Here is a 15,030-nt window from a genome sequence, read left to right as displayed (position 1 = left end):
GGTTCTTTGCTCTCCTACTGTGCCTGATAACAACAAAGAGATTTTTTTTCCGGTTCTCCCAAGCTTTAAATGATGAAGAGCAGCAAAGTTCCAGTTCTGAATTCAGCAGAAAATCACTTTTGGAGGGCTTGGACCATTCCAGGGTTAAAATGAAACAGCATCTGGGCTGAACTCTGAGAAATTGGGGGAGTAACCCTGAAATGGGGAGATCTGCAGGTGGGGACATCCCAAATCCCTGCTGATTTTTTTTTGGGGGCCAGCAAGCACAGAAGGGAGGTCTGAAGGCCCCTCACACACGTGGGTTGTGCTCCCTTGGCCTTTTTCTGCAGCAAGACCTTGATTTGCTTTTCTCTTCCAGCATGTCCCAGCTTCTGGAGCATCAGCAGGGATGGATTTCTCTTTTCTGGCCTGAGCAATCAGCTCATCCCTGCTCTGGGATAGGAATTGGAGTGATGCTTTGGCAAATCCCCCCAGAAACATCAACAATTTGCTCCACCAACAACTTTGCAATGCATTTTCTGCTCATTTCCAGACAAAAAGCACTAATTTAACCATAAAGTCAGGCACAGACCTTTCCCCATGACCAACAGCACGGAAAAAACACCTCCAAATCTCACCCTGCATAATCCCAGACTCAGCCCTTCTTAGGTCCCACCTACAGCAGCCTGGGCCAGGCTTTGGGCTGGGCTTTTCTCCAGGAGAAGCTTTGCAGCTGTGGCCTGCAGGTTGTCAAGGAGGGAGGCAAATCACAAATGCTGTAAAATGGGTCAGGAGACCTGCAAGCTTGGCAAATCTAGGACAGCCTGATGCTGCAGAGTCACATGTTTGGAAATCAAAGCTCAGGCAAGAAAGGTATTAAGAGATAAGCAGTCATGCACTTTTCCTTTTTCCCTTTTTTTTTTTTTTTTTTTTAAATCCAAATAATGTGAGGGGTGGGGAAATTATCAAAGGAAGGAGGTGGTTGGGAAGGTGTTTGTTTAAATGTCTGGCTGGCCACCTCTGGAATGTGCTGGCCAAAAAAATCCTCCCAGCAGGAGCTTTGGAGGGCCTGTGGGTCAGGTATTCCCAACCCCAATCCCAGATTCTGGCTGATCCAGAATGGACAAACCCTTCACTTTCCCCCCAATCCTCTGCACTTAACTATTCCAGTGGGGAAAAAGAAAAAAAAAAATTATTAAAATTGAAACAAGGCAAGCCAAAAGCAGCTGTAGGTACCAGGAGGGATGGGTTACACACAGCCACCTCCTCAGAGCTAAGAATACCTATCAGCCACATGCAAGATGAATTCCAGATTAATTATCTACCTACTCCATCCCACTAAAGGGGAAAATGGAAAAAAAAAACAGTCAGAGCTGTGGCTGGAGGGGTCCAAAGCCATTTCTGTTTTGGAAATGAAGCTCTATAAATCTCTGCTTCTCACTGCTCTGTGCAACTGCAGGTTGTAATTCTGAAAATGGCTGTAAAAAGCATCATTGCTATATTGTCCTCATCTGTGTAAATGTCATTTTAAGTGGCAAATATCTTTCATGAGCATGTTTTGCATTCAGAAGAGCTTTCCCAAGGCATTGGGATTTGGGTAAAAATTCTTTTTCCCTATGAAAAATTAAAAATAGGCATAAAAGGGTAAACACTGGCTTTCCTTAGAGTTTGTTTTGATGTTTTGTGAAAATAAACAGAATAGCTGAGCTGAAGAGCAGCTCTGAAGGATGTGCAGGTGCCCTCAAAGAACCACAAATACATTTTTCACCATTTTCACCCTTCATACAGGATGTCAGACCAAAGGTTCATTTTCCCCTCCAGCCATGAAGGCTGTAAATCCAATGATTTTATCAGAATCCCATTTGGATTACTGGGGGTGGGAATTTCAATTTTTTTAATTAGATGCATCATTTGCCCAGCACAAACAATAAATAATAATAAGGCAAGTTCATGTGGTTGTGCTGTCCTGCCTCATCCCTGTCCTTTCTCCCAGGAAAAAATTCTCATAAACTTCAAAAAGAATTAAGATCATTTGGATCCTGGCTTGGTGCCAGTAACATTTTGAGTATTCCTGGTCCAGATGAAGAATTCCATTAATAAAACCTCCCCTGGGGCTCCTGGCTGCTTCCAGCCCCAGTCAGGAGGAGGAAGTCAAGCAGCAGCAGCACACACACAAACCCTAAAAACAGCAACAAAGCCAAAACTAGCCAGAACTTTCTCAAAACTGAAGGAAAACTTGGGAGAGCAGGAGCAGAAGAAAAAATAAAAAGAGGGTTGGATAAAAAGACAGGATGTTTTCCTGACCTGTAAGTACAAACTATCATGGATTTAAAAAGTTAGGTCTGGAATACACAAAATCAGAGTTAATTTGTTTTTTCTTACTTGGATGAAAGAAATATTGATGGTGCTGTCAGGATAAACAGGGCTGGGCATGGCCTCTGCAGAGACAGGGACATCTGCACCAAGGGACAGGCAGGCAGGAAAAAAAGGCAAATTTTGAACAGGACTTAGCCACAGTCCCAGGCAGGGCCTGAGGGGAAGCTGGAAGCACAGAGGCAACCACAGAAAGTAAAAGTTGAATATTTAGCACTGTTTTATTCCCACACAGCTGGTTTGTCCTCCTCCCCTCGCAGACACTTCTCTGAGCACTCCCAGCCAAGTGCTGCCTGCTGAAAGCCAAGGAAATCAGCTCTAAAAACCTCTGAGATGCTGGAACAAGGCACCTTGGCTGCCTTCACTCAGCACCCCCTTCCAGCTCAGGACAGGACACGTTTCCCCAGGATGGAACAAGCAAATCAGCTGAAATGTCTCTCACAACATCCTAAAATCCAGAGAGGATTTCCATGAGTGTGTTTGCAGGGCAGAGAAGCAGAACCTTGCAGTGTCAGGGGTGAAAGGAACTCACTGATTTTACAATCTCCACTTCACCTGGGAAGTGATCCCAGCTTGCTCAACAAGCTCCACATCCATCTGATTTTTCTCACCCCTTTTAGAGTTTAATTTGCTTTTCCCTGGCACTCAGCAAGGAGCAGGGATGGAACAATGCAGGGGTTTAATTTTTGGCAGGCCCAGCACAGCTGGAGGTGACACAGCCCCGTGTCCCTGTCCCACAGCAGCTCTGAAAAGCCACAAGCTGAGGATGAATAACAGAATAAAATTGCATTTCTCCTTTTTTTTTGGTGGGGGGCAGGACACACCATTCTCTGTCATGGCAGGAAATGCCAGGTCTTGAGGCAGCCTGTGTGGTATTTATTGGGTGCCCAGGATGAAGGAGGAATTGAGAATCTCACTTCATGTTCTTAGAAGGATATGATATATGATATGATATGATATGATATGATATGATATGATATGATATGATATGATATGATATGTGATATTAATGCTATACTAAAACTATACTAAAGAATAGAGAAAAGATACAGACAGAAAGTTACAAAGAATTATAATGAAAACTCCTGACTCTCACCAGAGTCCTGACACCTCTGGCTGTGATTGGTCATTAAGTCAAAACAATTAACATGAAACCAATCAAACAATCACCTGTTGATAAACAATCCCCAGACCACATCCCAAAGCAGCAAAACACAGGAGAAGCGATCAGACAATTCTCGTTTTCATTTTTCTCTGAAGCTTCTCAGCTCCCCAGAGGAAAAAATCCTGGCAAAGGGAATTTTCCAGAAAATGTGACAGTGCCAAGCCTGGAAGGTGCCTCAGCAGAAAAGGAAGGACAGGATGGGGAGGTGGGTGACACCAGTGGGATGGTGACACCAATGGGATGGTGACACAGCAGAGAGGGGGGGTGACACCAGTGGGATGGTGGCACAGTGGAGAGGGGGGTGACACCAGTGGGATGGTGACACCAATGGGATGGTGGCACAGTGGAGAGGTGGGTGACACCAGTGCGATGGTGACACAGTGGAGAGGTGGGTGACACCAGTGCGATGGTGACACCAGTGGGATGGTGGCACTAATGGGATGGTGACACAGTGGAGAGGTGGGTGACACCAATGGGATGGTGGCACAGTGGAGAGGTGGGTGACACCAGTGGGATGGTGGCACCAGTGGGATGGTGACACAGTGGAGAGGTGGGTGACACCAATGGGATGGTGGCACTAATGGGATGGTGACACAGTGGAGAGGGGGGTGACACCAGTGGGATGGTGGCACAGTGGAGAGGTGGGTGACACCAGTGGGATGGTGACACAGCAGAGAGGGGGGTGACACCAGTGGGATGGTGACACCAATGGGATGGTGACACCAATGGGATGGTGGCACAGCGGAGAGGTGGGTGACACCAGTGGGATGGTGGCACTAATGGGATGGTGACACAGTGGAGAGGGGGTGACACCAATGGGATGGTGACACAGTGGAGAGGTAAGTGACACCAGTGGGATGGTGACACAGTGGGATGGTGACACAGTGGAGAGGGGGGTGACACCAATGGGATGGTGACACAGTGGAGAGGTGGGTGACACCAGTGGGATGGTGGCACGGTGGAGAGGTGGGTGACACAAATGGGATGGTGACACCAGTGGGATGGTGGCACAGTGAAGAGAGGGGTGACACCAGTGGGATGGTGACACCAATGGGATGGTGACACAGTGGAGAGGTGGGTGACACCAGTGGGATGGTGACACCAGTGGGATGGTGACACAGCAGAGAGGTGAGTGACACCAGTGGGATGGTGACACCAATGGGATGGTGACACAGTGGAGAGGGGGGTGACACCAGTGGGATGGTGGCACTAATGGGATGGTGACACAGCAGACAGCAGCTGTGACAGAACACCCCAGCCTGTGGCCGCTGCTGGAGCATTCCAGCAGGAGGAAATAAATCTCTTCAACCTCCTCAGAAATTCCTGCAGACTGAGCTCAGCAGAAATGGAGCGAAATTAAGAACATCCCTTCAATGCTCCAAACTCCTCACAGGGGTAACTGGCTCAAAGTCAGCAAAGAAAACAGAATTTTGGGGTTTTAAATAAAGAACTGGGGACTAAATATCAGCACTCGCCAAGGTTGAGTTCAAATAAACCTGTGCACATTCCAGGAATACACATAACTGATTCCCAGCTGTATCTGTTTTAGAAGGTTCAAACTCAACTCAGTTTTCCATGTCTCCAAAAAGAAAATCAGATTTTTTTCAGCACATTCACACAAAGATGGCGCTTTAACACTGTGGGTCGCATTTCCCTTTAATTAAAACCAAAACCTACAAAAAACAGGTACAGAGAAAAACAATTTTCAAGTGACTCTGTTGTTCCTGTCATGGAAAATGTCTGTTTTTCAAGCCAGAGATAAAACTGAGTTCCCCAAAACACCACCACAACTCTAACTGAAATGCCACAGACCCTTCAGCACCCTCAATGATAATTTTTTTTCCAAGCCCTCCAGCTTGAAGAGGGTTTGCAGCAGTTGAGGTTTCAGCAAAGATGAGAATGAGGACGAGTTCACCTTTATAAAGCAACATTTATCCAGAAGCACATCACACAATTGATTGCTAAACACTTAAAAAACTCAAAAGCTGCATCAAGGAGCAGCCCAGTCCTGGGGCAGAACCTTCCCCAGCATCATCCAGGCTTCTGGGAAGTGGAATTGAAAAGGGTGGAATCAATGTGGAATAAATGTGAAGGGAAAGCTCAGCTGAGACACGAGCCCAGCACCCCTGTCTGACCATGAGATCAGTGAGGGGTTTGACCAGGGAATTCTGCACCCAGGAAGGAGTTTCTCCCTGGAATCCAGCCAGGCTGGAGGATCCAGCCTCAAAAGCAGAGATTTTTAACTATTAATGCCCTTCCCCACTCCGTGAAAGCCATGGCTCCCTCCAGCCAGGCTGAACTTCATTCCTCTGTCAGATAAAGCCTCGAACACATTTAGCAGACACATCCCCTGCACTCTAACCCTGCTCTGCTCCCAAGGAGGGTCCTTTGGGTGGCCAGGAGGACAAACCTTGGCTCTAAAGGCACCGTGCCCTGATGTTCAGCCAGCCCGGTGCTCCCCAGGCCTCCCAGCCATTCCCACCTCCCAAACCCGTCTGGATCCGCCCAGCTCCACTCCCAGATTCCCAGGAAAGCAGAACCCACAGCCCCGTGAAAGCAAGGCACAGGCAGCAGAGAAGCCTCGCAGAAAAGGGTGGGTGCATCCATAAGCTCGAATTACTTTCTCGCTTTTGACACTCCCCCGACATCCTTTCCAAAAAAAAAAAAAAAAAAATCAAAAACCATTGAAGAGGCTGCCAGGAGGAATTTCTCCTCACACAACCGTCCCTGGGAGTGGAAAGCTGCCCCTAAAGCACCATCTAGTGTCACTCCCTCATTCAGCAGCATCCCTGCTCCCACCTCAGATGCCACGGAGGGACCACAAGCCCCCAAATTCCCTCCCTCCCACCCGACCTCTGCCTCCAGCACCAACTGCAGCATTTCCTCACAACTGTAACATCCTCCCATCCATCCCCAGCCCAGCAGCAGGGCCCAGACCGATTCCCTGGCTCTCCCAGCAGCAGGGAGGGTGGGCAGGGGGCAGAGAAAGGTGGAGAGGCAGAGTAAGAAGGTGCCAAGCGAAACCACTTACGCACAGTGAGGCCGGCAGCATTTCCATCCTACCTTTGCTGTCGCCATATCAGACGTCTCCATGCTTTCTGCTTGGCCTAGCAGTGAACAAGAGCATCAGGGGAGAAGGGAGGGAGGGAGGGAGGGGAGAGAAAGGGAAAGTCAAAAGAGGATGAAGAACAACAGGCAAACAACCTGACAGGAGGAGGAGAACAATGAAAGTCGCTTAGGGATTAGTGCCAAGAGTCTGCCCCCCCCCCAGAGAAGGGCAGGAAAAGCTTCTCAAGGGGATGGCCCCAGGTTAGGAACTCGCTTGGAGCCTGGCACAAGACCTGAGTCACTGCCATGCCCCCAACTCCTCCCCCCTGCCACCACCCAGGGGTCGAGCAGGAGGGACAGAGAGGACCCTGCTCCTCCTCCTCCTCCTGCTGCTGCTCCCAGCTTCCTTCCCAGGCTGAGCTCCTGCAGGGAGCTGGGGAAAACCCAACTTCCAGTGAGCAGGGAACAACCCAGCTCTCAGTGAGCCAGGGACAATCCAGCCTGCAGGGAGAAGGGAATAACCCAACTTCCAGTGAGCAGGGAACAACCCAGCTCCCAGTGAGCAGGGGACAATCCAGCCTGCAGGGAGAAGGGAATAACCCTGCTCCCAGTGAGAAAGGGAACAACCCAGCTCCCAGTGAGCAGGGAACAACCCAACTTCCAGTGAGCAGGGAACAACCCAGCTCTCAGTGAGCCAGGGACAATCCAGCCTGCAGGGAGAAGGGAATAACCCTGCTCCCAGTGAGCAGGGAACAACCCAGCCTGCACTGAGCAGGGAACAACCCAGCTCCCAGTGAGAAAGGGAACAACCCAGCTCCCAGTGAGCAGGGGAAGAACCCAGCCTGCAGTGAGCCGGGAATAACCCAGTTTGCAGAGAGAAGGGGATAACTCAGCCTGCAGTGAGCCAGGGAATAACCCAGCTTGCAGGGAGAAGGGAACAGCCCAGCCTGCACTGAGCCAAGGAACAATTCAGTTCCCAGGCAGCTGCTCATCCTCCCTCTCTGCAAGAAGGCAGAGTCACACAGCCCACCCCACCCACCCCGAGTGGGCATTTCAGGAGTCAGGAGGACAGGAGGAAAGCAGGTGGGTTCTGGGCAGTGCACAGGCACAGGAGGAGTGCTCAGACACGAGGGGGATGGATGTGGGGAGGGAAGAGAAGAGTGAGGGGGGGCAGGCAGGCAGGTGAAGCGGCGGTGCTGCAGAACAGCCATACCAGAGAGCACGCAGGGGCACGCTGCAGAACGCGGGGTGCAGGCTGCTCAGCTGCATCCCCCTGGGCACACTCACCTCACAGAACACCCTCAAACGATTGGGCCTGACCTAGTAACCCTTTGGTGCACGCTGAGCTGGGGCTGGAGGCACCGAAGCCCCGGGAAAGGTGCGCTCAGTGCCAGCGTCAGGAGGCATCCGTAGCTGCGTGGCCCTGCCCGGATTGGCGGAGCACGGTGACTTCATGCCGCCCCATGCATCCCCCAGCTTCTCCCTGCCGGTCCTCCTGGCCTACTTTGCTCCAGGAATTCAGCCTGGAGCCTGTGAGGCAGCCCGGGCAGCCCCAGGAAGGGCAGCAGCTCCCCAGAGCGCCCTGGCAGCGGGCAGGCAGAGCAGAGGGAGGCAGGGAAAACGCGGCAGAGCTCAGGCGAATCAAAGCTCTGAGCACATCCCTGCCTCAAAGTGCTGCTTGAAAGTGCTTATTCATCCCCGGGGCTCAGGCACGCGGCAGGAGCACGCAGGGACCCGCAGACGGACCGATGGCAGGGTTTGGACACACGGAGGGGCAGCTCTGCCTCTGCAAAGCCAGAGCGCTGCAGCTGCCCTGGGCACAGGCACTGCCACACATTGTCACACCCCAGGGAGCAGACCCACGGGGGTTGGAATATTCAATATTTAACTTACAGCCCTGGCAGACTCACAGGGATTTGGTATATTCACTATTTCACAGCCCTGGAGGACCCACAGGGGTTTGATATATTCTATATTTCACAGCCCTGGCAAACCCACAGGGGTTTGGTATATTCATTATTTCACAGCCCTGGCAGACCCACGGGGATTTGGTATATTCACTATTTCACAGCCCTGGCAGACCCCTGGGGGGTTGGTATATTCAATATTTAACTTACAGCCCTGGCAGACTCACAGGGATTTGGTATATTCACTATTTCACAGCCCTGGAGGACCCACGGGGGTTTGGTATATTCAATATTTAACTTACAGCCCTGGCAGACCCACAGGGATTTGTTATATTCTATATTTCATAGCTCTGGCAGACCCACAGGGATTTGGTATATTCAATATTTAACTCACAGCCCTGGCAGACCCACGGGGGTTGGAATATTCAATATTTAACTTACAGCCCTAGCAGACCCACAGGGATTTGTTATATTCTATATTTCACAGCTCTGGCAGACCCACGGGGGTTCAGTATATTCAATATTTGACAGCCCTGACAGACTCACAATGGTTCGTATATTCAATATCTGACAGCCCTGGCAGACCCCCAGGGGTTTAATATATTCAATATTTTACAGGCCTGGTAGATCCCTGGGGGTTTAGTATATTCCATATTTTACAGCCACGGCAGACCCATAGGGGTTTGGTATATTCTATATTTTACAGCTGTGGCAGACCCGTGGGGATTTAGCATATTCTGTATTTTACACCCATGGCAGACCCAGGGGGGTTTGGTATATTCAATATCTGACAGCCCTGGTAGACCCATGGAGGTTTGGTATATTTAATATTTGACAGCCCTGGCAGACCCAGGGGGGTTTGGTATATTCAGTATCTTACAGCTGTGGCAGACTCACAGGGTTTTGTTATATTCAATATTTTACAACCCTGGCAGACCCAGGGGGGTTTAGCATATTCAATATTTCACAGCCCTGGCAGACCAAGGGGGGTTTGGTATATTCAATATTTAACTTACAGCCCTGGCAGACCCATGACTGTTTAATATAGTCTATATTTTACAGCTGTAGCAGACCCATGGGGATTTAGTATATTCCATATTTTACAGCCATGGCAAACCCATAGGGGTTTAATATATTCAATATTAGCAGCCCTGGCAGAGCCATAGGGGTTTAATATATTCAATATTTTACAGCCCTGGCAGACCCATAGGGGTTTAATATATTCAATATTTGACATCAGCCTGCTGGAGGGCAGTGGCACAGATGTCACCCTCGTGCAGAGGGTGCAGCAGGCTGGGCACAGGCAGGAACCCTCAGCACCAAGGCACCCCCAGGAAGGGCCAGCAGCACAGAGAGGCTCCTGCCCCAGCACACACAGAAATGTGGATTTTCCCTGTGTTTGTGCTGCCTGCTGTGTGTTCATGCATGCTTGCACAAACCCTCGCTGGCACGCTGCTCCTTTGTGCTCAGAATACACAAATGCTCTGAAGAGAGGAGGTTTGGATGGGATGTTGGGAAGGAATCCTTCCCTGGCTGTGCTGCCCTGTCCCTGGGCTGGACAGGGCTTGGAGCGCCCTGGGGTGGTGGGAGGTGTCCCTGCCGTGGGACTGGATGGGTGCAAGGTCCCTTCCATCCCAAACCATTCCATGATTCCATGAAATGCAGTCACTCAGGGACACACAGCCCCTCTTCTGAACACTTATTTCAGCCTCCTATTGCATCCAGTGCAGGCACAGCAAATCAACACACTCTGCTCCCCAATCCCTCTTTCAGGAAGCCACAGATGCCCCTTAATGACATTTCTACTTCTCCAAGTTCACAACAGCGTGGGAAGGAAAAAAAAACAAAGCATAACAGCTTCATGAAGGACCTTCAGCAAATCCAGAGCTAAAGAATCATAATTTTGCAATTCAGAAAAAGTCAGATTTCCACGTTTCAGCCTCTTTACAGCAGAGGCTCCCTGTGGCTGCAGCAGCTCCTGAAGTTGAAAGCAAACAGGAAACATCTCCTGAGGAAGTGCAGTGTTCGGAAGGGAACAGCCCACTGTGAAATGCCTGAGCTCCGGGGAGGAATTCCAGGCTCTATAAATAGCCACAGCCACGGTCCTGTTAGCCCGGGCTTCCAGCTCCTGATTGCCTCCAAAAGGATTCCTTAACAATCAGAGAACTCTGCTTTTTGTGAGCATTGCCCTTCCCACAGCCACAGCTCACAGCCAGCAGGGCATCCTCTGCATGGCTCCATACTCCCCAGAGCAGCCTCACCTCTCAAAGACTCCCAGGGACTGAAAAATTCCCTTTTCCAAGCTCCCAGCAGTGCAAACAAAGGGCTGGGGAGGCTCAGACAGATTAATTTGCCAGGAAAGGTGCGTGACCTGCAGGCAGAGAATTCAAAGTGCTGCCTGAGAGGCACCACCTCAGCCACACTGTGATTCTCCCATATGGCAAAAAAGAGAAAAGGCTGCAGGAGTTAGGGAAGCACCAAAAAAACCCTGTTTGGGTCTGTGAAATGCATGCAAAACAAAACCTGTTAGTGACAGAACCAGTGGGAGTGGAAATTAGAAACAAATCAGGAAATGTTAGAGGAAGAGCTGCTACAGAGAGTGTCAGAATGTAAGGAGGAGAGAGTTCAATGGTATGCACCTTGGTTACAGGTGTACAGATCCCCAGGAAAATGTGGCAGGTGGGCACAGTCCCGAGTCCTTCCCGGAGCCAGCAGAGATCTGCAGCGCTGCAGGTGCCATCACAGCATCTGCCAGCCAGGGCACACCTCCATTTCCCGGGGAAAAACACCTCTGCAGGGACTCCCTCTGTGCTGCAGCAGCTGGGAAGTCACATGAGGCTTCATTTCCAGCAGAAAAAAATGTGCATTTCTCTCTCTCGAGGCATGACGGGAGCTGTAGTTCCATGGCCAGGGCAGAGAGAGCCTGAGAGCCATTTCTGAGCTGAGGATGCAGCCTCTGCCCTGGAGCTTGGGGTCCTGGGAGGGAGGGAAAAGTGGAGCAGCAGCACAGCACCTTCAGCTACTTAGAATTAGAGAATGGAGAAAAACAGCCCTCCAGCAAAAGGAGAAAAATAATTCCCCAGAGAGGAATATTTGTGTCGGGAGAATGAGACGCAGCACCAGGAAGGCAGAGAGGCTGGGATGATTCAGGTTGTAACTGCTGCTTTCTTGAGCAATATTGGAATAAAAAAATCCTGCTTTCACACTGTCTTTTGGCTCTTTGCCTCCCCTCATTGTGCTGCCTGTTTGAACTCAATCTTCCTTTTGCCCGAGGTGGTGCAAGAGCCTCTCCCAGCGCGGGAAAGGCTCAGTCACTCTGCAGAGCTGGGTAACAGAGAACTCTGTGACTCACGAGAGAAATCCCCCTTCTCCTTTTCTGGTCAATTCAAAGGAAAGTCATTTCCTAATTTCTGCCTTCACTGCCAGGAACATGCAGCCACTGTGAGCAGGTAGCAACTGCCTTGGGCAGAAATCTTGGGGCCAGGTTGGGTTTGCTCTTAGAGACAAGGAGATCCTGAATTATCTCAGGGTCTGAAATCATTCCCATCACACCACAGCCCAACACCTGAACAGGAAAAGATTTTCACTCAGCTTCATGCTGGACATGCAGACTCCCCAAATCAGAGTGCTTTTCAATGCCTAAATAAAGCCTCCAGACCTGCTGGAACCAAAGTCTTTCCAGTCCATCAAGCTAAATCTTCCAACAGCCTGGAGTCCCTGGGCTGGTCCTGCCTGAGGGACAATCCATGGACACCCTGGAGAAACCAAACCTTCTGTTCCCATCTGGATCTGTGGGGTAGCTCCTGCAATATCCCATAAAAAAATAACCTCCAGTTTCAGATAAAGTGGTGAAGAACGCACACTAGATTATTTTTTTGGCTTTAAGAATAAAAGCCAGTAGAGGGATGACTGCAGAGGAGGAGAAAGATCCTGAATCCTTCATTTCTGAAACCTGAGACAGAGGAAAGCAGCTAAAGAACACAACTTGAGGCTGCAGAGAGGCGTTTCAGAGCAGCACTGAAAGCCTCCCCCAGCCCCTTCAGGGGCTCTCCCAGTGACAGTGGCACCAACAACAGGGCAGAACAAAGGCTGGCAACAGGAACAGAGGACAGAGGGTGCCCCTAACCCACAGAGCCACCCTCCCCTGGGGAGCCCAGCATCACTCCTGGTTTCTCAGGCTGCTGATGGGTGGCAGGTGCTGCACAAAGCCTGAACTCACTCATAAAGAAGCCTAAGCCTGGAGCAAAGATCCTTTTCCAGAGTAAAGAAATCATGAACTCTCCCAGAGCTGGAAGCTTTGCCAGACCCCCAAACAGGCCCATATTCCCATGGGAATGGCACTGAAACAGCAGGAAGGGGTTCAGCAGAGGCAGCACTCAGCAGCCAAAGGTTTGGGGCAGGGCTCATCGAGGGAAGGGAAAGCAGGCAGCAGGGAGAGCTTCAGGAGACATTATTAGGTTAAAGTAGGAGGTTAAAGTTGGAGGAGAAGAGGGGAAAAAAGCAGAGGGGCTCAAGGACAGAGCTGGGCTGGTGCCATCCCAGTGCCTGACCTTGCTGCACACACACCAGCACCTCCTCACCGAGATGCACAACAAACACTGCACGGGCCGGGGGAGTGGAGGGGAGGCAGAGAAGCAGAAGAAGAAAGGCAGAGGTCAGCGAGCACTCACACGGTTACAGTCATCGGCAGGAAGGGGGGATCTGTCCCAGGCCAGTCCCAGCAGCCTGAGGGAGCCTCCCTGCAGCAGCAGGGGAGGAAACACGGCTGGAGCCAAAGAGGATAAAATCCCAGCTGGGTTACACACGCACAGTGGGGCAGGGGGAAAAGCAGCACAGAGCCGTGACCTCGGAGTCCAGCGTGGAAGGATGCAGGGCTGCCAGGGGGGCAGCCCCGGGATGGTTTGGGGGTGCTGTGGGCACTGCAGGCTGGCCCAGAGGAAGCAGCAGTGACGAGGCTGATGAGAGGGCAGAGCTGAGCAGGGAGCTCCAGGAGCCGGGGCTGCGCAGGAGGCAGCGGGCTCTGCTCCGCTCTCAGATTTCCCCATCACAGGCAATTCCAGTTTAAAGGAGCAGCTGCCTTGCAGCCTTTAGCCAGATGCAGTGCTGCTGTGGGGTAAGATGCAGAAAGCTGGGAGGATGAATCCTCTGTTCGTTTGAGAGTTTGATGATAATGGTCACTGCAATTGAATTCTCAAGGGCAGAACTGACCCACCACCACTGTCCCAGCTTTCCCCAAATCTCCTGAAAACACCTGGTGAAAAGTGTGGATGTTCAGCTCAGAAGGAAGCCAGGGGATGCCTTGCAGAGGTGAAATCCATGAAAGAATGTTCCAAGCTATTGAATGGCTGGCACCTCTCCTTTTGACTGCTGACTATGAAATGTGAAGATGCCCTCATTTCCTTTAGCCAGATGCAGTGCTGCTGTGGGGTAAGATGCAGAAAGCTGAGAGGATGAATCCTCTGTTCATTTGAGAGCTTGATGATAATGGTCAGTGCAATGACATTCTCAAGGGCAGAATTGACCCAGCAGGCTGCCCACTACCACTGTCCCAGCTTTCCCCAAATCTCCTGAAATGGCAGATAACACCCAGTGAAAAGTGTGGATGTTCAGCTCAGAAGGAAGCCAGGGGATGCCCTGCAGAGGTGAAATCCATGAAAGGATGCTCCAAGATCCTTTTGAACGGCTGGCACCTCTCCTTTTGACTGCTGACTATAAAATGTGAAGATGCACTCATTTCCTTTAGCCAGATGCAGAGCTGCTGTGGGGTAAGATGCAGAAAGCTGGGAGGATGAATCCTCTGTTCATTTGAGAGTTTGATGATAATGGTCACTGCAATTGAATTCTCAAGGGCAGAACTGACCCACCACCACTGTCCCAGCTTTCCCCAAATCTCCTGAAAACACCTGGTGAAAATTGTGGATGTTCAGCTCAGAAGGAAGCCAGGGGATGCCTTGCAGAGGTGAAATCCATGAAAGGATGCTCCAAGCTCTCGAATGGTTGGTAGCTCTCCTTTTGACTGCTGACTATAAAATGTGAAGATGCCCTCATTTCCTTTAGCCAGATTCAATGCTGCTGTGGGGGTAAGATGCAGAAAGCTGAGAGGATGAATCCTCTGTTCATTTGAGAGTTTGATGATAATGGTCACTGCAATGACATAACTGCAATGACATTCTCAAGGGCAGAACTGACCCAGCAGGCTGCCCACCACCACTGTCCCAGCTTTCCCCAAATCTCCTGAAAACACCCAGTGAAAAGTGTGGGTGTTCAGCTCAGAAGGAAGCCAGGGGATGCCCTGCAGAGGTGAAATCCATGAAAGGATGCTCCAAGCTCCTCTTGAATGGCTGGCACCTCTCCTTTTGACTGCTGACTATGAAATGTGAAGATGCACTCATTTCCTTTAGCCAGATGCAGTGCTGCTGTGGGGTAAGATGCAGAAAGCTGAGAGGATGAATCCTCTGCTCATTTGAGAGTTTGATGATAATGGTCACTGCAATTGAATTCTCAAGGGCAGAACTGACCCACCACCACTGTCCCAGCTTTCCCCAAATCTCCTGAAAT

The 15,030-nt window shown here is 50.6% G+C and overlaps 1 protein-coding gene across 3 annotated transcripts in view; it reads right to left on the bottom strand.

The window, feature by feature from the left end:
* Positions 1–15,030, bottom strand: part of GRAMD1B (GRAM domain containing 1B) — a 115,685-nt gene that overhangs the window by 75,940 nt on the left and 24,715 nt on the right. Inside the window, exons 1-2 of one of the 3 annotated variants that reach the window (XM_084221624.1) lie at positions 11,112–11,169; positions 6,581–6,624 (exon numbers count right to left, since the gene is read on the bottom strand). The exons of 1 other annotated variant lie outside the window; for it this stretch is intronic. Coding sequence is in view for 1 of the 2 variants with exons in the window: in XM_084221625.1 (XP_084077751.1) it covers positions 6,597–6,624 (28 nt within the window). In the remaining variant the exon portion in view is untranslated. Of the gene's footprint in view, positions 1–6,580; positions 6,625–11,111; positions 11,170–15,030 lie in introns of those variants that run through there. One more of the 3 variants, XM_084221625.1, reaches the window with a different exon arrangement.

Source organism: Fringilla coelebs (assembly GCF_963513975.1).
Source record: "Fringilla coelebs genome assembly, chromosome: 25".
NCBI classification, from domain to species: Eukaryota; Metazoa; Chordata; class Aves; order Passeriformes; family Fringillidae; genus Fringilla; species Fringilla coelebs.
Note: the sequence above shows the minus strand (reverse complement) of the source record. Positions and strands in the feature narration are given on the sequence as shown.